This window comes from Eretmochelys imbricata, chromosome 11, assembly GCF_965152235.1.
Source record: "Eretmochelys imbricata isolate rEreImb1 chromosome 11, rEreImb1.hap1, whole genome shotgun sequence".
Taxonomy (NCBI): domain Eukaryota; kingdom Metazoa; phylum Chordata; order Testudines; family Cheloniidae; genus Eretmochelys; species Eretmochelys imbricata.
This window is the reverse complement of record NC_135582.1, coordinates 64,283,480-64,308,121: the sequence shown is the minus strand read 5'-3', so window position 1 is coordinate 64,308,121 and position 24,642 is coordinate 64,283,480. Positions and strand designations below refer to the sequence as shown.

Here is a 24,642-nt window from a genome sequence, read left to right as displayed (position 1 = left end):
TTGTCACCCTTACTTCTGCGCTGCTGCTGGCGGGGTGCTGCCTTCAGAGCTGGGCGCACAACCAACAGCCGCTGCTCTCCGGCCGCCAGCTCTGAAGGCAGCGCAGAAGTAAGGGTGGCAATACCGCGACCCCCCCACCATAATCTTATGACCTCCCCCCCCCCCCCGGCAACTCCTTTTTGGGTCAGGACCCCCGCAACGCTAGTCTCCCTCATGAAATCTGTATAATATAGGGTCAAAGCACACAAGACCAGATTTCACGGTGGGGAGATCAGATTTCCTGGTCCGTGATGTGGTTTTCATGGCTGTGAATTTGGTAGGGAAATAATCATTTGTGTACCCATCTAGGAGGTACAGAGTGCATAGTGATGTCTGAATTCTGCCATTGCCTTGGGGTCTTCTAGAGGAACTACCTTGAAATGTGAGGCCTGCTTGGGCCCCAGGCACAGCCAGCCATTGACCATACCATTAAAGGTGTCACTTAGTACTGGCTGCGAGGTGAACCTCTCTCCAGTAGGACCTGGACTAAGCCCACCTATTCTGTTCAAATAAAATGCCAGCCAGCCACTGGTAACAGCTTTTGGTTACTAGATGCAGTGCAGTCTACTGGCTAAAGCAAAGAATGGGGACATTTGTGTATGAGCTCTATATCTGACTCTTCCTTAAGCTGTGTGTGTCCTTGGGCAAGTCACTCAACCTTTTTCTGCCTTTATTTCCCCATGTGTAAAATTGGTACAAAATATTTACAAACAGTACTGTACCTCAAAGGGATGTTGAGGCTTTAACTCCTTGTGGGAACCTCAAATAGGTGCTAAAGAAGTGCAAGGTACAGTATAATTACCCCCAATCTGGGCCAGAGCTGAGCCAGTGACCCAAAGGTGAGTGGTTTTGTTTTTGTTTTACTGACACTCTCTGCTAGTGGGGCTTGCTGGCCCACTTTCCTAATTAGCTGATGTTGGCTTTTAATGTCCCTCATGTGGAACTAGTGTGCCTACAATAGGACATCCAGATCAATATGGAGTTAATTACACCAGCACAGCTATTGGAAATTAATTGGCGTTCTCAGGCTTTGGTATTAAAGTGGCACTCTACTTTTTCCTAAATGTTCAAATTAAAAACAAAAAGGCCAAAAGGGGGGAAAAAAATAACCTGAGATATTGATGAATTAAGTCATTGCTAAGGGGTCTGCCTACTGTACCCTTAATATGAATGTGGCATTTCTTTATTATTCGGTTTCTTGATGCTAGTGGGAGTAAACATTTCAAAAAGAGGCGAATAGATTAGAATTTGCAAGCCACGTGCCATATATGTCAGATATATTAATTGCATTATCTTGGTCTCCAGGCATGGACAAGACTTGTTAGGTCACCCAGGGACTGTGCAGGATTGTCCTCTACAGCACATTTTCTATTCAAGCTTTATGCCTCAAGATTTAAAAATCAAGTGTTGTTATATAGAAGCAGGAGTGGAAAGCTGTTAGTGTGGTGGGAAATGAATAGTCGTCAGAATTACTGTATTTAAAACAAGCCAATGGGATGTCTCTGAAGCATTCAACGTTACTCCCTATAAGAGTAAGGAATACTTGCCCCCTTAATGCTATAGAAGAGGGCATCTTTCTTCTTGACGCTAGCTGCTGATTAACATATGCACTGAAGCACAAGAAGTGAGACTTACAAATTGTGCCCTACCCACTGTAGAACATTTGTGTGCTGCTCTGCTGACTATCCGTGTCTAATCCCTTCCTCCAAAGGTACCCACCTGCTCGCCTGAACACCATTTAAAGCAATGCACACCAAAACACAGGTTAGTGCCGCTTAAGGGTGCATCACGACATGTCCCAGTGACAGTTTAGTACAGGGGCAGGCAAACTTTTTGGCCTGAGGGTTTCCAGAATTGTATGGAGGGCTGGTTAGGGGAGGCTGTGTCTCCCCAAACAGCCAAGCATGGCCCGGCTCCCGCCTCCTATCCGACCCCCCGCACCCCGGCTTCTCGCCCCCAATGGCTCCCCCGGGACTGCTGCCCCATCCAACTCCCCTCTGTCCCCTGATGGCCCTCCTGGGACTCCTACCCTGACGACCCCCAGACCCGCCACCCCTGACTGCCCCCTGCTGCCCCATTCAACCCCCTCTCTCATTCCTGACTTGCCCCCCGGGATCCCCGCTCCATCCAACCACCCCTTCTCCCTGTACCCTGACTGCCCCCGGAACCCCTGCCCCCCGGGACTGCTGCCCCATCCACCCCCCCTCTGTCCCCTGATGGCCCTCCCGGGACTCCTACCCCGACCACCCCCAGACCCCCCACCCCTGACTGCCCCCTGCAGCCCCATTCAACCCCCTCTCTCATTCCTGACTTGCCCCCCGGGATCCCCGCTCCATCCAACCACCCCTTCTCCCTGTACCCTGACCGCCCCCGGAACCCCTGCCCCTGACTGCCCCCCGGGACTGCTGCCCCATCCAACCCCCCTCTGACCCCCATCCCCAATTCCCCTGCCCCCTACCCAACCCCCCCGCCCCCTTACGGCACTGCCTGGAGCGCTGGTGGCTGGTGGTGCTGCAGCCGCACCACCCAGAGCACCAGGACAGGCCGCGGCTCTGCCACTGTGCTGCCCGGCCGCCCAGAGCATTGCGCGGGCGGTGTAGTACACTGAGGCTGCGGGGGAGGGGGGGACAGCGGGGGAGGGGCCGGGGACTAGCCTCCTGGGCCAGGAGCTCAGGGGCCAGGCAGGAGGGTCCCACGGGCCGGACGTGGCCCACGGGCCCTAGTTTGCCCACCTCTGGTTTGGTAGGTCAAAGATGCTGCTGGAACTCATGAGAGAGAAAAGGTGACTTCTAGCAGCAAGTGTCACTGCTTAAAGGTCGCTGGATGCTTCACCGCTAGGAGGGCGGTCGCTCTGAGGACCCACCTACAAGCTCTCTTCAGACTACAGCCAGGGAACCACAGCTCTGGAGTTTGTTGCTTTATGCAGATGGCAAAATGTCTTCGCCTGGAGTCAGTCATGCAATACAGAGAGGCTAATGCTTTGCTGCCCTAGCTTGTGTGTTCTTTCTCTGCGTGGAGCCAGATCTGCCTCGTGCAAATTGCTGCACTCCAGAGGCGAGAAATATTTTGGAAGCTCAAAGGGTGTACTGCCATTAAGTGCTGCCTGAGGCTGCTTTTATAAAGGAAGGAACATAATGACTGTAAGCCACTCCACGTCATAAAGAAGCTTACAAATCCATGGCACGTAGTACCGCACATGTGTGTAGCCTAAAAGGAAAAGAGCCACACCTGGAAGAGATTATAGTTGTATTACGATGGATCAGATACAAATAAGAAAAACATCAGTGCCGAGGTGGAAGCGCATGGTGCCATGGAGAGGTCAAATGAAGAGAGTGGGCTTTGAGAAGGCACTTGACAGGAATGCACTCTAGCAAATATGGAGAAACCCTCTTAGCAAAGTCACTCTCACCCCCCATTCCCCAGAAGAGTTTCACTTCAAGCCGATGCCTTATAGCCAGAGCTGCAGTTTGCACGTTGCAACATGCGGGTATTTATTTCTCCTTTCCATTATAAGTGGAACCCTGTGTGGAAGGTCACTGCAGGTGGGCGCCGCTCTTGGCATCACAGATTCAAGTTCCCTACTGGGACTGATTCTGTGCACTAGAGATCCCCGTGAGTTCAGCAGAGTTGTGGCTGTGCAAGGAATACAGGATTAGGATTATGGCCCAGATTGACATCTCTGCTCACCCCTATGAATTCAGAATGTTGTAGGTCCTGACAAAATCTGGGCTTGTGTCAAATAAGTTATAGCCGGGATGAATTTGAAATCAGTGTAGTTATTCAAGTGGTGAATTTGGCCCTTCGAGTTTCCTGCTGTAGTTAGGAAAGCAACAGAAACAAAAAGATCATAACATTCTGCATTTGAAATCTGGGGCAAAAACCGAACAGATTTCAGGTGGTGTGTGCATACCCCCAGCAAACCAGTATAAAATATCTTGGACCATCCTAGCAGTCACAAGTAACAGCTTTTGACTACTGCACAGTGGTTCCCACTAAATTTCTGCTCCGCTGACCATCATAGAATCACAGGGTTGGAAGGGACCTCAGGAGGTCATCTAGTCCAACCCCCTGCTCAAAGCAGGACCAATCCCCAATTTTTTCCCCCCAGATCCCTAAACAGCCCCTCAAGGATTGAACTCACAACCCTGGGTTTAGCAGGCCAATGCTCAAACCACTGAGCTCTCCCTTCCCCCTGCGAAGTGAAGAAACGTGTTGAAACGTGTTGAAACGTGTTGAAAACGTGTCTGGCAAGAATGAACTTTTGGGACAATGAATGTTAAGTGGATTTCCTGGCGAATACTTAGGGAGAGGTTAATGTAAATCCTGCACCTCCAGTTATACAAAAATCCAGCCTTTTGAAGCTATGCCCTGAGGAGAGGGTCATTGTCTGCTAGTATAGAAGGCCAGAAGCAGAGGATGATTGCTGATTACCTGTTCCTGGAGATCAAAGGTCGAAGCTGTATAAAGAAACAGGCTGATCTGCCCAGTCTTGGTTCTGGTGCTGAATTTGGGACAGTTACATAGGCGCTGACTCCATGGGTACTCAGCAGTCACAGCTGTTTGGCTGCGCCCCCATTCAGATGTTTGGTGGTGCCCTGATTAGCGAATCAGGGGCGCTGCCAAACAGCTGTTTGGCGGCTTAGGGAGAGGCTTGAGGGGAGGATGGCGAGCAGGGGGTGGCATCAGGGAATGGGGCGGGAAGAGGCGGTGTGAGGATGAGGCCTCGGGGGAGGGGGCGGAGCGGGGGCGGGAAGAGGCGGAGTGAAGGGGAGGCCTCGGGGGAGGGGGCGGGAAGAGGCGGAGTGAGGCGGAGTGAAGGGGAGGCCTCGGGGGAGGGGGCGGAGCGGGGGCGGGAAGAGGCGGAGTGAAGGGGAGGCCTCGGGGGAGGGGGCGGGAAGAGGCGGAGTGAGGCGGAGTGAAGGGGAGGCCTCGGGGGAGGGGGCGGAGCGGGGGCGGGAAGAGGCGGAGTGAAGGGGAGGCCTCGGGGGAGGGGGCGGGAAGAGGCGGAGTGAAGGGAGGCCTCTGGGGAAGGGGTGGAGGCTTCAGGGCGCAGTGGGGGTGGAACAACCCCTGGCAAAAGTGAAAGTTGGCGCCTGTGGACCGTTATGAACTTGTAACTACAGAGAGTAGTACCTCATTGTTGGATTGAAGGACTGACCCCTACCAGATGGGGTGACCTCTGGTAAGATTTTTTGATGTGCGTAGCCTCTTATTTATTTAGTATGTCATCTCTGTAACGATTTCACTTAAGAAGAGTGCTTGCTTAGAAACAGCTGTGTGGTAGCTTGTGACTGACAATTGCTGGCCTATTTAGGCAGTCTAATTTCCTGGGAATATCATCGTGTAAGGCAGGGAACTGTGCAGCCTTTAAAAAGCTGGTCCCAAGGCGGAGAAATGCAGGTCTCGACTCAAGAGAGATGGTGGCTGGGAGCTATAAACTTCTAAGTGGGTGCCCTTGCTAGATCGTGAAGGCAAAATACAGGTGCAGTTACCCTGGAACTGACACAAACTTTAGACAACTGCTAAACCAGCAGGTAGAAGGCCCATGTGACTTCTTCTATCCTGAAATGTACCATTAATTATCTGGGCTATTTGCTGCTCAGTCGTCCCACCGCTTCTTTTATTTTGAACGTTCACCAGTTGTAATGGTTATAGCTCAGTGATTGTACTGCACTATGTCCTGAAATGAAAAAGTGCCCATCTCGCGGCTGGCATCCAGAAAGAGCTTTTGCTTATCAATACAATCCTTCTAGAGCAGTGTGTGATGTTCCAGTGTTCTCCCGCTTTCATGAAATACAATAGAAAATGCCATAAACCTGGGGATCCTGCACAGTATTTGGTGTCTAGAAAAACTTTTCTAGACTCTGAATTAGCAACATATTGAAGACGAACTGGCTTCCAGTTTGCTGGCTGAACTGATTTTTTGTTTGTTTTTTTGTTTGTTTTTTTTAATTGTTTTGGGTTGGCCTAAAATGAATTTTTTTTTTTTCCCCGAACCAGAAAAGTGAAAAAATTCATTTCAGGCTGAACATAATGTTTTGTTCAACCTGAAATGTTTCATTTCACGTTTGAATTTTTACGCATTTAAAAAAAAAAAGTAAAATTGAAGTTAAATTCAAAACAGTTCTTTGTTTTGAATTTTTAAAAAAATTAAAACATTTCATGCAGAAACTGTAAACATGAAACGCTTTTTGACGTCTTAGAATTTTGTATTTTGGCCAAAACAATTTGGTAAATTTGACACACATTTGGAAACGTTTGTCAACCCAAATCTGCATTTTTAGCACACAAAAAAAGTCCAAACCATTTGTCACCCAACTCTAAGGGCATGGCTACACTGGCAACTTCACAGCACTGTCGCGGGAACGCTCCCGCAGCGGCCCTTTGAAGTGCGAGTGTGGTCGCGCATGAGCGCTGGTCTCCCAGCGCTCCTGGTAATCCACCTCCACGAGGGTGCCTGTCTACACTGGAGCTTTAAAGCGCTCAGACTTGCTGCACTCGGGGGTGATTTTTCACACCCCTGAGCCAGCAAGTTAGAGCGCTGTAAAATGTAAGTGTAGAAAAGCCCTATTTGTAACTGAGAAATTGCTTCCAGTTCGTATTTCACAGTAGCTTTCAACTTACTCTGTCTTGAGTAGTAACTAGTATTAATTACTGGGACTGTAGTCTGCCCTGGATGGTGACGCCAACTTTCCATTATAAATGCCAACTCCTTCACCAGAACGACACTAATATCTCTGAGATAGCCCATGTGTGATCTTATGTCATGTTAGGAGTCTTGTGACCAATGGGGCAAATCTGATGAGATGCTTTGGAGAGAAGAGTGCTAAAAGCAAGGTGCGTGATGAGAACACACCCAGTGGGCAGGGAAGGGATAGCTCAGTGGTTTGAGCTTTGGCCTCCTAAACCCAGGGTTGTGAGCTCAATCCTTGAGGGAGCCATTTAGGGATGTGGGGCAAAAATTGGGGATTGGTCCTGCTTTGAGCAGGGGGTTGGACTAGATGACCTCCTGAGGTCCCTTCCAACCCTGATATTCTATGATTCTCTTTGTGGAGCATGTTTACCTGAAGAATAAACTCCAGTCATAAGCCAAAACATATTATTAACAAACATGCAAAGGACATGTGACTCATATAAAAGGGGGGGAAGGGATAGCTCAGTGGTTTGAGCATTGGCCTGCTAAACCAGGGTTGTGAATTCAATCCTTGAGGGAGCCATTTAGGAATCTGGGGCAAAAATTGGGGATTGGTCCTGCTTTGAGCAGGGGCTTGGACTAGATGATCTCCTGAGGTCCCTTCCAACCCTGATATTCTGTGATACATCAGAAAGGATCATTTAAAAAAAGTTGAAAGGGTTACAAACCCTTGTGCTTTGGGGTATCAGCCAATCTCTACCCGCTGGAAGTTAAGAAGTAACATCCCTTAGGGGCAGGTTATCCAATAATTGCACAATTTGGGGTTTGTGTCTGCCTCTGAAGCCTTTAGTAATGGCCACTGTCAGACACAGGATACTGACCTAGATACACCAGTAGTCTGATCAAGTGTGGCAATTCCTATGTTCTTATGAATGATCAGTCTGGTTTCATTTATATCCAGGGGTGAAAATAACCTGAGACTTACTGGTACGCAGGGCTGGGGTCCTGAGCAAGGGGGGGCCCTTGGGTGGAAGGGGCGAGGCCTCGGGTGGAAGGGGCGGGGCCTTTAAATCACTGCCACTACCCCGGGACTCCAGCAGCGATTTAAACGGCCCAAGGCGCTGACTGTGGTCGTGGTGGCTGGGAGCCCTAGGCCCTTTAAATCCCCACCAGAGCCCCATGGTAGCGGTAGCTGCAGTGGCAGCCAGGAGCTCCGGGGCTCTGGCGGTGATTTAAAGGGCCAGGGCCCTTTTAAATTGCCGGCCTGGGGAAGCTGCCCCCTGCAGGTACGGTCGGCTGTGTACCAGCTCTTGCTGGTATGCCGTACCGGCTTACTTTCACCTCTGTTTGTATCTGACCTCCTTTTCAGCACTTTCTCTAAAATCCTCTTGAATCTCACCAGTAGTTGAATGCTATTTTAATATTTCATAAACTGCCCTTTCTAATGGAGTCCATGGCCATGTACGAGATCCTTCTGGACTCATTTGTCTCTTGGATCATGCAAAAGTTGTCAGCAGCACTTCCTCTGTGCGAGCTGACTCCAATATTAATCAAGCTCTTTTGGTCTCTGTACTGTATGCTCAGTTACATAAAGGGCAGCTACACTCAAATTCGGTTTGGGCTGTGAGAAGCATATTTCTTGTCAGCTACTCTAGAGAAATTACCATTAGGTTTCCCAGGAAATGAAAATATATATTGTCCTTTTTACCCTTCAGAACCGAACCAATATTTTTATAATCTTAAAGCATATTTCCGAGGCAGATCTGGGACTCGGAGGAGAAATACGGCAAATAATCTTCTAAAGCGAAGGGTTGTGGTCCGTTGGCTTCCCCCTCTCTCTGTCTCTCTGAAATGATTAAACATTTACAGCACAGGTGGTTTCAAACTCGGATGTAAATTATCACATAAGATTCTCAGTGTGCCTACTTAATACGTATTCATGAATGCTTTCTGGTCATGAATTACTCATGCTCTGATTTGCTGTTCCCAGTTCACTTTCAAGCATTTTTAAGCATTTACCAAAAAACACTTACAAATTATACAGCCAAAGCATAACATTAGCACTAGTGGACAGACAGTCCTCAACATAGAGGCTGGACAAATTCCAGGGAGAAAGCTGGGAGAATCCATCTGACTGCAGTCCCACAGGGGATGTTTCCATTCTGTCCTAATGTGTATAGTTAAATTGTAAGCTCTCTGTATTTTAGGCGTCTGGTAAGCAAAGCATTTAAGCACTTGCTCAAGTCCCACTGAAATTTAATGAAATGTAAGCATGTGCTTACGAGCCTTGTGAAACAGGTGGACTTTAAGCACATGCTTACCCGCTTTCCTTTTACTGAGTAACAAACAACTTCATGTAAACTATTGCTCCTCAATCTTGCAAAGCACTTGACGTCAGTCGTTCCACTGAAGTCAAGCGGATCCTTAAGTGCTTTGCTGGATTATAGTCTCAAGTATCAAGGCAAGATGGTGCAAAATGCTCAGTGTGGTCATCTTAAAACAGAGGCTTGTTGTGAGCTTGCTCTGTGAGAAACATTGCAGACTATAGTTGCTGGGGAGAAGGCGGGGGAAAGCAAGGGCCTGATTCATCGTTCAGTAGTCTCCTCTAAAGTGGGAGAGTCTCCACGAAGGTCAGTGGGCCACACCATCAGCTGGTCTAAATCAGCCTACCTCCATTGCAGCTCTATTGGTTGATTTACAGCATCTGAGTATCTGGCCCAATTCAGGTCTTGGCCACACTTGCGAGTTACAGCGCAATAAAGGAGCCCCGGGCGCACTAGCTCACTCCGCGTCCACACTGGCAAGGCACGTCGAGCGCTCTGACTCCGCGGCTACAGCGCTGCTGGTACGCCACCTCGGCGAGTGGAATAACGTTTGCTGCGCCCCCGCTGGAGCGCTGCGGCACCAGTGTGGACGCCCTGGTCCTAGAGTGCGCTCTGATTGGCCTCCAGAAGTGTCCCACAATGCCAGTGCTAGCCACTCTGGTCATCACTTTGAACTCTACTGCCCTGCCCTCAGGTGACCAAGCGTCAGACCCGCCCTTTAAATTCTCTGGGAATTTTGAAAAATCCCTTCCTGGTTGCTCAGCCAGGCGTGGAGTGCTCTCAGCCAATCTTTCCAGGTGACCATGCCTCCATGCGCCAGGCGAGCCCTGGTATGGAGCAATGGCAAGTTGCTGGACCTCAACAGTGTTTGGGGGGATGAAGCTGTCCAGTCCCAGCTGCGTTCCAGCCGTAGGAATTATGATACCTTTGGGCAGATATCAAGGGACATGACGGAAAGGGGTCATGATTGGGACGCACTGCAGTGCAGGGTTAAAGTGAACGAACTGTGGAATGCCTACCGCAAAGCCCGCAAGGCAAACCGCCGCTCCGGTGCTGCCCCCGCGACCTGTCGTTTCTACAAAGAGATGGACGCAATACTTGGGGGCGACCCCATCTCCACTCTGGGGACCACCAGGGACACTTCAGAGCCCAGTGCAACAAGGGAAGATGAGGAGCAAAGTGGGAGCGAAGGTGCTGAGGTGGAGGAAGACACCCCGACATCCCTAGATGCATGCAGCCAGGAGCTGTTCTCAAGCCAGGAGGAAGGTAGCCAGTTGTGGTGGCCGGTGCTTGGGGAAGGACAAACACCAGAGGAGGTTCCCAGTAAGCAGCTTTTATTTTGGGAAGGAAGTTATTCGGTGCGGGCTCCTGGGGCGAGGAGGGTTAGGGCTGCATGCATGCCTAGATGCGGAATAGGGCGTTGATGTGCTCTCTCACATCGCGGTAATCGGCCTTAGTGATCTCTTCAAAGGTCTCATCCAGAACTTGGGCAATACACTTGCGCAGGTTTCTCGGGAGAGCCACTGTGCTCCTTGTCCCAGTCAGGCTAACTTGTCTGCGCCACTGTGCCGTGAGGGGCGGGGGGACCATTGCTGCACACTTGCAAGCTGCAGCTGGGCCAGGGCAGAAGCCGCATTGCAGTAGAAGACCCTCTCTTTCTTCCCAGGTCACCCTCAGCAGCGAGATATCTTCCAGGACCAACTCCTGTGGAAAATGTGGGGACAGTGTTCAGTATAGGGGTCCCCTGCCGCTGTTGGCTCTCCCCAAGGCACAGAAACCTAGAGGACAGTACAGCCATGAAACAATCAGTCACGCTTGACCCTGTGCTTACTCACCGTTTTGGGGCTCCCGTGGGTTATGTGCACTCGCTTTGGGATGGGAAAATTATGCTATTGTGTAGACTGTGCTTGCCCTTAAGTAGGGGGGAATCATTGCTCTGTCTGGTGTGAACAATGCTGCCTCTGTTAAGTGTTGCATTTTGCCTTTACAGATGCAACCTTGAGATCTCAGCCGTCTGCGTTATCACCGGCCGAAAGACTCCAAAGAATCAGAAAGAGGCCACATAGAAGCAAGGAAGACATGTTGCATGAAATAATGCAGCATTCAAGTAATGAAAATCAAAAAGTGCAGGAGTGGGGGGAGAGTGACAGGAGGGTCCGCCAGCACAATGCGGATCGCCGGCACCAAAGCACGGAGCGGCTGCTAAGTGTCATGGAGCGCCAAGGGGACTCGATCCAGGCGCTCGTAGCCGTGCAGGCAGAACACTACCGCACCTGCTCCCCGCAGCTCTTGTCCCAAAACTCTTGTGCCCCCATGTCACTGCCAACCCACTTTCCCCAACATCCGGGTTCTTACAGCCACCAGCTGCCTCCAACACTAGTAGCTTCACCACCCAGCCCTGAAGACTACGACCCTTACCCACAGCACTCAACCCCCATCACCATGCAGCATAGCCATCCTGAAGTGCAGCACTCATTGCACAGCACTCCAGACAGGACATACGCAAATCTGTGATTGTACCGTTCCCTACCTCCTTGCCCTTTCTGTTTCCCAAGCAGTTCTGTCTCTTTTTCAATAAATAACTAGATTTTTTGGCTTTGAAAACATTCTTTATTATTGCATAAAGTAAAAGATACCTTAGCCCAGGAAAGAAACAGGCACTGCATGTCAGCATAGCAAACATAGACTCCTACTAACATTGGAACCACTGCACTTCAGTCCCGTGCAGGGCACCAGACATTACTGGTGGCTTTCAGCCTCAAATTGGTCCCTCAAGGCATCCCTAATCTTTGCAGCCCCGCGCTGGGCCCCTCTAATAGCCCTGCTCTCTGGCTGTTCAAATTCAGCCTCCAGATGTTGAACCTTCAAGTTCCCTGCCTGAGTGAATCATTCACCCTTCCCTTCACAAATGTTATGGAGGGTACAGCACGTGGATATAACCGCGGGGATGCTGTCATCGGCCAGGTCCAGCTTCCCCTACAGAGAGAGCCAGCAGCCCTTTAAACGTCCGAAAGCACACTCTACAGTCATTCTGCACCAGCTCAGCCTGTTGTTGAATTGCTCCTTGCTGCTGTCAAGGCTCCCTGTTTAGGGTTTCATGAGCAACAGCATTAAAGGGTAAGTGGGGTCTCCAAGGATCACAGTGGGCACTTCGACTTCCCCTACGGTGATCTTCTGGTCTGGGGAAAAAAGTTCCGGCTTGCAGCTTCCTGAACAGGCCAGTGTTCCAAAAGGTGCGTGCGTCGTGCACCTTTCTGGGCCAGCCTGTGTTAGTGTCTATGAAACGCCCATGGTGATCCACAAGCGCCTGGAGAACCATTGAGAAATACCCCTTCCAATTAACGTACTTGGAGCCTAGGTAGGCTGGTGCCAGAATTGAAATATGCGTGCCATCTATCGCCCCTCCGCAGTTAGGGAAACCCATTTGTGCAAAGCCAGCCACAATGTCATGCACACTGCCCAGGGTCACAGTTCTTCTGAGCAGGATGCGATTAATGACCCTGCAAACGTGCATCAACACGATTCCAACGGTTGACTTCCCCACTCCAAACTGGTTAGCGACCAATCAGTAGCTGTCTAGAGTTGCCAGCTTCCAGATTGCAATAGCCACCCGCTTCTCCACCGTCAGGGCAGCTCTCAATCTCGTGTCCTTGCGCCACAGGGTGGGGGCGAGCTCCTCACACAGTCCCATGAAAGTGGCTTTTCTCATCCGAAAGTTCTGCAGCCCCTGCTCGTCATCCCAGACTTGCATGACGATGTGATCCCACCCCTCAGTGCTTGTTTCCCGAGCCCAAAAGCGGCGTTCCACGGTGGTGAGCATGTCCGTGAATGCCACAAGCTAACTCGTGTCATATGCGTTACTCGAGTCGATATCCTTGTCGGAGCCCTCACTGTCCCTTTGGATCTTGAGGAATAACTTGACTGCCAAACGTGATGTGCTGGCGAGACTCGTCAGCAGACTCCTCAGCAGTTCGGGCTCCATTCCCGCAGACCGAAAGGGAGGACAGAGCGCGCAGTACAAAAACCATTGAAAGATAGCGCCTAATGTGGACGGAAGCACAGGGAATGCTGGGGTGCAAACTGATGCATCACGGGGCATTGGGACAGGACCCAGAATGCCCCGTACTCCCTGCCCCCTTCCCAGAAGCCACAGCGCCAGAATGGGAAGAGGTGCTCTATGGGATAGCTGCCCATAATGCACCGCTCCCAATGCCGCTGCAAGTGCCCCAAATGTGGCCACACCAGTGCGCCTGCAGCTGTCAGTGTGGACCGACGGCAGCGCTTTCCCTGCTGCGCTCTCCAAAGGCGGGTTTAACTCGCAGCGCTCTACATCTGCAAGCGTAGCCCTGCCCTCAGTTCTCACAGGAAACGGCACCCAACTCTCTTAAAATATGAACATAAGAACGACCATATTGGGTCAGACCAAAGGTCCATCTGGCCCAGTGTTCTGTCTTCTGACAGAGGCTAATGCCAGGTGCCCCAGATGGAATGAACAGAACAGGTCATCATCAAATGATCCATCCTCTGTCACCTATTCCCAACTTCCAGCAAACAGAGGGTAGGGACACCATCCCTGCCCATCCTGGCTAAAAGCCATTAATGGACCTGTCCTCCATGAACTTATCTAGTTCCTTTTTGAGCCCTGTTAGTTTTGTCCTTCACAACATCCTTTGGCAAAGAGTTCTACAGGTTGACTGTACGTTGTGTGAAAAAAACACTTCATTTTGTTTGTTTTAAACCTGCTGCCTGTTCATTTCATTTGGTGGCCCCTAGTTCTTGTGTTATGTGAAGGAGTAAATAACACTTCCTTCTTTACTTTCTCCACACCAGTAGTAATTTTTATAGACCTCAATCATATCCCCCCCTTAGTCATCTCTTTTCCAAGCTGAAAAGTCCCAGTTTTATTAATCTCTCCTCATCTGGAAGCTGTTCCATACCCCTATGGCAGGGAGGAGGGATAGCTCAGTGGTTTGAGCAGTGGCCCGCTAAACCTAGGGTTGTGAGTTCAATCCTTGAGGGGGCCATTTAGGGATCTGGGGCAAAAATTGGGGATTGGTCTTGCTTTGAGCAGGGGGTTGGACTAGATGACCTCCTGAGGTCCCTTCCAACCCTGATATTCTATTATTTTTGTTGCACTTTTCTGAACCTTTTCCAATTCCACTATAAAACAATGGAGGTGAAAACAATTGAAAAGTCCCATTGACTTTGAATAGAGCTGTCAAAACAAGATGCTGGTGATAGTGTCGTGATGAAAATTTGTTGTATCTGTCAGAAGTAAAATGCAACATTGTTTGAACTGGCTGGTTGGAAAACTTTAAAACTGTATGGACATAATGAACTGAATTATACTGGTGTGAAACTGAATTCTTGGGGTGAAATCCTGGCAGCATTGAAGTGAATGGCAAAACTCTTATTGGCTTCACTGAAGTCAGGAATTCACTCCAGTCTTTTTTTTTTTTTTCAATCTGCAACTCTGTCTTTTTTTAAAAGTATATTTGAAGTTCAGATTGGGGGATGCAGAACTCCTTATTCAAATAATTAATTCCTTGTACAGATTCGGTGATGACCAAATGAAGCAAATTTTTACTTTTCCTTAACTCAATGGAATGATTGAGAACCTTATCAGATGGACAGCCTGGAAGGAGAACCATAGAACATCACAAGGGGCTATCATTACAGTAACATCACCTGCAGTAAACCTTGCCTCTGTCAGTAGTACAAGCTTCCCCAGGTTGCCTAGGTGTACTTCGCAGCTCATTGGAGGGAGAGAGGAAGACTAGCCGGCTGGCCTCTCTCACAGCACTATGAGCGTTTGCTGATTAGTGCAGATTAGGGTTGATGAGGTTTTGTTGTGTGGCTACCTCTTCACTTAGGATAGGGCTTAAATCACCACCAGTCCCCTTTGAATCAGTGACCTAGCACAGAAGTGCCCTTGTAAATGGCTTGATCCACCAGTGTGACAGATTTATTATTCAAACTTTGATCTGAAATTCTGTGGAGCTTTCAGACACTCAGCTTTGCTATTACTGACCTCTTTTTTTTTTTTTTGTTAACAATAATAGCATCATAGAAAATATCAGGGTTGGAAGGAACCTCAGGAGGTCATCTAGTCTAACCCCCTGCTCAAAGCAAGACCAATCCGCAAATAAATCATCCCAGCCAGGGCTTTGTCAAGCCTGACCTTAAAAACCGCTAAGGAAGGAGATTCCACCACCTTCCTAGGTAACCCATTCCAGTGCTTCACCACCCTCCCAGTGAAAAAGTTTTTCCTAATATCCAACCTAAATTTCCCCCACTGAAACTTGAGACTATAACTCTTTGTTCTGTCATCTGGTACCACTGAGAACAGTCTAGATCCATCCTCTCTGGAACCCCCTTTGAGGTAGTTGAAAGCAGCTATCAAATCCCCCCTCATTCTTCTCTTCCGCAGACTAAACAATCCCAGTTCCCTCAGCCTCTCCTCATAAGTCATATGCTCCAGCCCCCTAATCATTTTTGTTGCCCTCTGCTGGACTCTTTCCAAATTTCCCACATCCTTCTTGTAGTGTGGGGCCCAACACTGGACACAGTACTCCAGATGAGGCCTCACAAATGCCGAATAGAGGGGAATGATCACATCCCATGATCTGCTGGCAATGCCCCTACTTATACATCCCAAAATGCCATTGGCCTTCTTGGCAACAGGGGCACACTGTTGACTCATACAGTGGTTATTCCAATTAAGCCCACAAGACCCAGACCTGTGCTTCTACCTGCAAACTATCCTGATATGAAGGAAAGATAGGAAGACTAATGAAAGGCCAGTATGACTCCATCAGGAAGTCTTTAATGACAAGAAAATTAAAAAAGGAGTCCTACAAAAAGTGGAAACACGGATGAATTGCTAAGGAGGAGCAGAGAAGTATTGCACTTGCCTATAGGGACAAAATGAGAGACACCCAGCAAAGGACAGAAAAAAGCTATAAAATGGGGTTCTTCGAATACAATAGGAGTGAGAGGAAGGCAAAAGAAATTGTAGAACCTCTACTTACAGAGGAAGGAGAGCTGATGACCTCAACAAGACTGAGGTGTTTAGTGCCTGTTTTGCTTCAGTCTTCCCTAAAAAGGCTAATGGTGACCAATTAATATCAACCATGAGGGGGAAAGAATGCAAGCCAAAGTAGGGAAGAACAGGTTAGAGAATATTTAGAATAGAATATCAGAGTTGGAAGGGACCTCAGGAGGTTATCTAGTCCAACCCCCTGCTCAAACCAGGACCAATCCCCAATTTTTGCTCCACATCCCTAAATTGAACTCTCAACTCTGGGTTTAGCAGGCCAATGCTCAAACCACTGAGCTATCCCTCCCCCCAATAAGATAAATTGATGTATTCAAGTCAGCAGGGCCTGATGAAATTCATCCTAGGGTACGTCAGGAACATGCTGAAGCACTCTCAGAACCGTTCACAATTATTTTTGAGAACTCTCAGAGGATGGGGGAGGTCCCAGACGACAGGAGAAGGACAAACATAGTACCTATCCTGAAAAAGGAGAACACAGAGGGCCAGAGGAATTATAGACTAGTCAGCCTAACTTTGATACAAGGAAAGGTACTGGAACAAATTATTAAACAATCAGTTTGTAAGCACCTAGAGGATAATAGGGCTAGATGTAATAGCCAGCATGGATTTGTTAAGAACAAATCCTGCCAAACCAACCTAATTTCCTCCTTTTGACATGATTACTGGTCTAGTGGATTGTGGGGAAGCAGTCAACGTGATATAACTTGGTTTTTGGTGGGGCTTTTCACAGTCGCACATGACATTCTCATAAGCAAACTAGGGAAATATGGTCTAGATTAAATTGCTATAAAGTGGATGCACAACAGCTTGAAAGATTGTACTCGTAGTAATCATCAGTAGCTTTCCGTCAAACTGGGAGGGGTGTATCTAGTGGGGTCCACATGGGTCAGTCCTGGGTCTGGTACGAGTCAATAGGTTCATTAATTACTTAGATCAGTTGTTCTCAAACTTTTTTTTCACAGACCACTTGAAACTTGCTGAGGGTCTTAGCAGACTACTTAATGATCTTTCCAAATGTTGTTTGTACTGTTAGCTAACTATTGTAAAGCGCTTTGGATAAAAGCGCTATATTAAAAAAAAACTTAATAATAATTAATGTTTTTTGTTCTACAAATAAAAGCACACAACTTGTATTTTAATATCAGTAGTCTTACCTTTCTAATGCAATGGTTGTGCTCTCTCTCCTGCACCGCAGCAGCCCCCGCGCTGGGGCTGGGAAGGAGCGGGGTGTCTCCCTGGCAGCTGCAGCCCTGGAGCTGGGGAAAGCTGCTCCGCTTTACACAAGGTGCTACATTTGCCCCAGGATTGTAAAGGGAGGTAAAGTAACATAAAGCCATCTCTGGTCCTGTACCACGCAAATATGTTGTGCTCAGGTGCTCCAGAGGGCTAACACCACCATATATTAGAGATGCATTTTAACTTTCATTTAGGTCTGATTTATCCTATGTGGATAAAGAGTGGGTTAAAGCAGCAGTGGGAGGTGGTGGGGGAGAACATGAAGTATGGTCTTTCCATAGCTCTTACTTGTCTAATATTTTTTTCTTTTGACACAAGAAAAGAAAACCCAGGTGAATTTAAGATTTACCCACTGGGAAACTGGCACAAAAAAGGACAATCCTGTACCGAGCTAAATTACATATGAACTTTGAGAGAGACATTTATTTTTGATGCGCATGACGTTGGGAAATGTTTAGATGCTCAGCTTATGAAATATCCTCTCCTGAATAGCAGATCTGTAGATAAGGGTATTTTGAAAGAGACAACTTATCTGCTAGGGCTGAGCCGGTAGGTTAGGTAAAAAACTCACCCTTGCCTGGTTTCAGTTGAAGAAACTCCACTTCTGTGAGTTTGGGTTCCGGAGACTTGGCTAATGTACCCCTTACATTTGCATATGCAGGAGCATTCATTCAGGGCATTATGCTTTACAGGAGGGAGGGAGAGTGCTCTAGCCAGGTCAAGCGTGGAAGTCAGGAGATCTGGCTGATCTGCCACAGACTTCCTGTTTGACTTTGGTTGTGTCACTTAACACTGCCTCATTGTTCCCTTCTATAATATGGGCTTAACACCTACCTCACCAGGATGTGTTAAGTCTTAATTCACTAATGTTTATAAAGGGCTTTGAGCATTTCAGACAGAAGGTGATATAGAAGGGCACAGTATTATTCTGGAATGAATTATACATGCTTCTAGCAGAATGCACACATTCCCCCTTCCCCCCGGACCTACCGGAAGCGTGCGGAAACAGCCTTCTGAAAGCATCCCTTATGCAGAGGAACTGCGTATCTGGTGTAGTGCTTGTGTCCAGGTTCCCTGTTCTCAGCCCTGGTGTAGAGGATGGAGTGGCAGTGTAAAGGGGGTGGGTGGAGAGTGTGACCACAGCGCACTATGCTACAACTAGTCTGCTTTCCAGGATGCATCCGGGGAAATGGGAAGCAGAGTACAAATCAGAGCAATCCTCGGGATGCTCTAACACAACAGGGCCAGGGCGGAATACAGGGAGTGCAAAGAAGGCTTAAAACCACCTTTGTCTACCATCACCTCCTCATCCTCAGCACAGGCACAGGGACATGGGAGTAACTGAGACTCACCCGACTCCCCTCTGTCTATCCCAGCAAGCAGTACGTAGGTTGAAAGTCAGGGTTTGACGATGTACATACATAGTGTGCAACTAGCGGCACCGTTAAATCTGCCAGAAGTTTTTCTCAACAGCTACAGGGGAACGTGCCTTCGAAAATGCCGGCATGACGAGAATGTTAACTGGTGGAATTAGGGTTGTGGGAATAGCCAACCTTTCAGTTTAGTGGCTGAACTGCAGCATTGCGGAAAAACTAGTTTTGGGTTAACCTGAAATGAAACTATTTACATTTTTTTTGGCGAAATGAATTTTTTTTTTGCGGGGGGCGGGGGGGGGGAAGAGAACTTGTCTCAGATCAACCAGTGTGTAAAGTTACCCCACCCCCAAATGTAAAAAAAGTGAAATTCAAAACAAAAATGTGTGTCCCTTTGTAAAATCAAAACATTTCCTTCTGAAAGTGTTAGAAATGCGGGTCTTGAAAATTAACTCGTTTAGAGCACTCCCATTAAAATACAGCTAAGTGTCAAAGGATCCAAGCAACAGCCTTCCTCACTGCTGTTTTCTATGCATTTTTTTTCTGTACAGGTGGATTCTGATGACACGATTACCACGGAGGAGCAGATTTATCTTCTCCTGGAAGCCAAAATTCAGTGTGAACTAAATCTCACAACCCAACTACAAGAAGGAGGTGAAGTACTTAAGCAACCGATCTTTCTCTTCCCTCCACCATCAGTACTAAAGGGGTGTCAAGACTGTCAAGTATATTGACCATCCCAAAACGCAGGAGATCAATGCAGAAAGATCCCAATTTTTTTCTTATTCAACATTTCTCTGAATCGAATCGTGTGTGTGTGTGAATTGTGCCTTTAATAGACATTCCTTATTTCTCTCCCAATTTATCTTGAAGACTCAAGGAGACAAGGTTGCACATAGGCTGATGCTTCAAACTGATCAAGGCTTTTGAGCCTTCTTTGATATCCATAGTTAGTGAGGTTCCAGTCACTTGAATTCATGGATGTGCCTGAGATACCACATTCTCTTCATAGTCTGTTTTATTATTCCACACTGCTGTGGAGTTAAGTTTAAAGGTGAGCTGAAAAGCGTTTTAAAAAACATGCCTTTTTTGCTCTTTTGGAAGAGATTTTATCTTGGCTATCATGAATGTCCAGTTTGATCTTTCCTCGTTTGCTAGAAGGTCTCAGGTTTCAGAGTAGCAGCCGTGTTAGTCTGTATTTGCAAAAAGAAAAGGAGGACTTGTGGCACCTTAGAGACTAACAAATTTATTTGCATCTGATGAAGTGAGCTGTAGCTCACGGAAGCTTATGCTCAAATAAATTTGTTAGTCTCTAAGGTGCCACAAGTACTCCTTTTCTTTTTTAGAAGGTCTCAGACATCTTTATTGTGAACAATAACACCTGAATTGAAAGGATGAGGCTACAGAATCTTTAACAAAACTTTCTTTTGTCTAAAATGTTAGCCACTGAACTTAAATAGTTGTTAATTAAGACAAATCAAATATAAAGACTTCAAATCCCTTCTTCTCTCAGTTGATCAACTTTTACTCTTTTGACTCTTCTGACATCCCTACAGCTGAGCAGATAATGGATTTTTATTTTTTTTGGTTCAGCGCTGAACTGAAAAATGCAAAATAAATGTTGTGTAGTATCCATCTAAATACTTTGTTCAACCTGAAATGATTGCAGATGGGATTGCTGTCTTTCGCCCTTTTTAATTAACTTAATTTCTATATGAAACACCATTTTGAAATGAGAAGTCGAAATGTTTCACTGTTGAAATTGCTGAAATGAAATGCTTCATTTCAAAATGTCAAAACCATTTTGTTTCAGAACCAGTGAAACAAAATATTCCAAAACTTTTTTTTTTTTTTTTTGGCTGAAGCTACTTGCCAAATTAGACCTGAATGTGTGTGTGAATATTTGCCCAAAGCAAAATTCACCTAGCCCTAGACATCACCGTTTCACTAGTTCTGCATTCTTTATGGAGAGTTCCAGCCCAGTCAGGACTTGAATTTCTAGGTTTCCTGATTCTTTTCCTACTTACACTAGAGTTACCCCCACTATAACTCTGTTGGCTTCACCAGTTGAAAATCTGGCCTCTAGAATTTAGAAAAGATCAGCTAGTCTAGCTCCCTGTCACTGCAGGATTAATTCCTACAGACCACATATCAGTGCACTCTGCACACTATTTTCAAAAACATATTGTATCACCCCATTTACATGGAAATGCTTCAAAGATGTCATAAGTATTGAGATACTCTTGCGAGCGGTTGGAGAAGAGATTTATATTGGAGGATGAGGATTTGGAGTAAAAGGAATTTGGGATAAAAGGGAAACCACAAAATTAGGCTTTGCTTTGTTTTCGTTTGGTTTTGTCTAAATAAGAAAACATGTCTTCTGTACATACATATTATTACTGTCAGTAACAATGTGTAATAGCAACCATAAGAACAGTCTCACCAATAAATAATACTAATGCCAGTCGTCATAATAGTAATATCACTAATAACAGTAATCACGGTTTCCAAGTTTTTTGAAAGAAGATAATTTATGGTGTTCATTGAGAGGAAGATGGCAAGTTAATATTCAATTGAACATAAAGTATTTTTTTCCTTCTACCAGACAATGCATGTGTACTGTTTACATGCACAAAACAACTCTCGGTGAACAAAATACTTACCGAAGCCTGTTTTCACGAGAGCTCCACAAAAATGAATGCAAAGTCCAATGGCTTAGGTCATGTGAGTTACAGTAACACACAAACATGTCTGTCGAGGTGCCACAGAAAAATGAATACTATGAACCAGGATTTCATCTCACGACCTATTTCACGACACTACTTAAACATGTGCGTAAATCAATCTGTATTCCAGATAGGATTTAGGTACATCCTTAACTTTAAGACCATGCTGTACAAAAACATGTGTGTAAGTGCTTCCTGAATAAGGGTGCTTTCTTTACAATGCTGTGCATTTGAAATAATCCCGTTCTTAGGAAGTGGTGTTTTTCCAAATTTACGCTAGTGTAACTGAGATCAGTATCTGGCCCTGAAGCTTTACAGAATGAGTTAAAAATAAATATTTAAGAAGCCCCGAAGTTCAGGTTTTTCTTTGATCTGCTCTTTTGGTAGTAGTGACTTCCTGTAGTGGACCTGAAATAATATACGAGCCTTTTATACTTATTCTTAGTAGTGAGGTCCCTGACAAGTGTAATTCTTAATGGATGAAACAAACTGGAACAATCTTTAACCGCACAAAAATTACTGGATCAAAAGTTAATCAGATTTTACGTTTGTTCAAAAGCCAACCCCTTTTAAGCAGCCAAATATAATTGGGTATACTTGTTCTGAGACGAGATGTATTGAGCCAGTGAATAAAGGGTAACTGAGTTGGTTGCTATTTCTTTAATAGAATAATTTCAATTATATTTCCAGAAAGGTTGCTGGGTCTCTGTTCTGCACTGATGAATGACCTGTATTTCCCACTGTGTGAAGAAAAGAGGCAGGCTAAGTGATGTGGAGAGTTTGAGACCCAGTCTATACTTCAAAGTTAGGTTGACATAAGCTGCCTTGCATCAACCTAGTTGTGCATGTGTCTATACTTTAATTTGTCTCCCACCAACGTAAGTACCCTGTTGTGGTGACACGGTGACACAGTGACACCGCCTCCCCGAACGGCATTGAGCCACGGTTGATGTACTGAGGTCAACGTGACGTGCATGTAGGCACTGTATTACCTATGTCAACCCTAACAGTCCTCCTGCGGCTGTCTCACAATGCCCGACACTGACCGCTCTGGTCACAAATGTGAACTCCACTACCCAGGGGGTCACGGACACTGGAAGCCTCTCTTCCTCCCACCTTAAAGCCTTGTGAATTTTTGAAATGCCTTTTCCTTATTGCCCAGCTTGATGAGCACACGTCGCAGCTCTCGATTGTTATGTACAACTGCTCAGCTGACTGTGCTGACTACACGCTCCAGATGTACATGGACCAGCCACAGAAATGTGAACATCTATGGGGAGATTGCACGGGGGATGCAGGAGAAGGGGTATGACAGGGACCAGCAGCAGTGCCGAATGAAAGCCAAGGAGCTGCAGCAGGCATATCAGAAGGTCAGGGAAGCCAACAGTCAATACAGTGCTGAGCTACAGACCTGCTCCTTTTGCAAAGAGCTGCATCCCATGCTTGGTGGAGACCCCACTTACACCCCGCACGGCATTGTGGATGTCTTCAAGGAGCTGAGTCACAGGCCCCTGACATGAACAGTGAGGAGGAGGAGGATGGGGAGAGGAGGGAGACATGCGACGGCGGGCCCAGCTATGCTGCAAGCCAGGACCTGTTGAAGACTTCACAGCAGTCCAGTCAGCCCCAGGGGTCGAGCACAGGCGAGCTTGATGCAGGGGAAAGAACCTTGGGTAGGCGTGTAAACGTATTTCCCATTCCAGTGATGTACTGATGGTGCTCCCAGCTTAGCAGGATGTAGCTCTCAACTTTTTCATTAATTTATTCGTACTAGAAGAGGTAGCAGTACAACAAGCAGAGACAGTTATCTGCTTTTCAGTCCCCTGTAGAGTTAGGCAGGGGAGGCCATGCAGAGCAGTTTATGTACAGAGGGGCATCCTTTGTGTTTCTGTTTCTGGGAGTGAGTGACAGAGGATGGATCACTTGATGATTACCTGTATTGTTCATTCCCTCTGGGGCACACTGGCCACTGTCAGAAGACAGGATACTGGGCTAGATGGACCTTTGGTCTGACCCAGTAGGGCCATTCTTATGTTCTTTGAATTCTCCTGAGAGATCTTGATGAAACTTTCATGGAGGTTCTTTGCAATCCTCTCCCAAAGGTTTCTAGGGATGGCAGCCTTATTTCTTCCTCTATGGCAGGACACTTTCCCACGCCAATCTGTGATGACTTCGTCAGGCACCATTGCAGTACACAGGCTAGCGGCATATAGGCCTGGGCGGCTTCAGGATGCCAGCAGCAGCTGTGCTCTCTGTGCCTTTGTTACCGTCAGGAGTGAGATATCCACTAAAATCACCATGGCCTGTGGAAACTGGTACGGGTATTCAGTGCCTGATCATCATAGTTTCGTGCAACTGAACAATTCCTTCCTCGTTTCCCGCCCCTGGTGGGCCATACTCCCCATGGCTGGTGCTGTGTGCCAGCAATCCCAAGTAGAAGTGTCAATAAGTATGTCTTGTGTAAAACTTTAGGGGAGCAAGCAAAGGGAGTTCTGACCCTTTCACTTTCTGTTGTGGCTACGGTACCAATGGTACCTGTGTTCTGTCTGTAGCTGCTGGTGTTGCAGCTTTCAGGGCTTCCCTCTCCACACCCGCGGAATGCCTGAGCCAGATGAGGAGAAAGAAGAGGACTTGGGACGACATGCTCAATGAGATCCTGCAAGCCAGTGCTGCATCAGACCGTGAGCAGAGGGCCTGGAGTGTGAATATTGCAGGCTGTATGGAAAAAGAAAGACTGAAAAGGAGAGGGAGAAGGAGATGCACCAGGACACACAGGGGCTTCTGTGGCACCAAACACAGATGCTGCAGACTCAAGTGGAATGACCGGTTCAACAAGCACAGGCTAAGCTCCCTTTGCCTTCCATGGAGAACTCCATTTTAGTACCTCCCTACACCCCGCTCAACAGTCCACATGGCCCCCCGGGCTGCATCCTACCCCTACTACTTCACACTGAGGGACAGTAAGGACAACTCCTGCTTCACATACACTGACCTTGGAGAGCCACGGTTGCTGTGTGTAGGTAAAAATGGACATGCGTGTTCTTTCCCCTTGTTAAGTTCTGTTCCATTCATTTATTTAGTTCTTTTAAAACGTATTTGCTTTTAAATTGCACCAATTTTTCTTGCACTGTTTTTGTTACTCAATAAACTCCTATTTTTTGGAAAATAATTCATCTTCTTTCGTTGACAACCTATTCTGCAGAGTGCCTAGTGGAACTGAAAGCACTTACATGCGTGTTGTACAGAGTGA

The 24,642-nt window shown here is 47.2% G+C and overlaps 1 protein-coding gene across 1 annotated transcript in view; it reads left to right on the top strand.

The window, feature by feature from the left end:
• Positions 1–24,642, top strand: part of PTH2R (parathyroid hormone 2 receptor) — a 100,797-nt gene that overhangs the window by 16,669 nt on the left and 59,486 nt on the right. Inside the window, exon 2 of the mRNA XM_077830056.1 lies at positions 19,218–19,320. Coding sequence (XP_077686182.1) covers positions 19,218–19,320 — 103 coding nt within the window. The remainder of the gene's footprint in view (positions 1–19,217; positions 19,321–24,642) is intronic.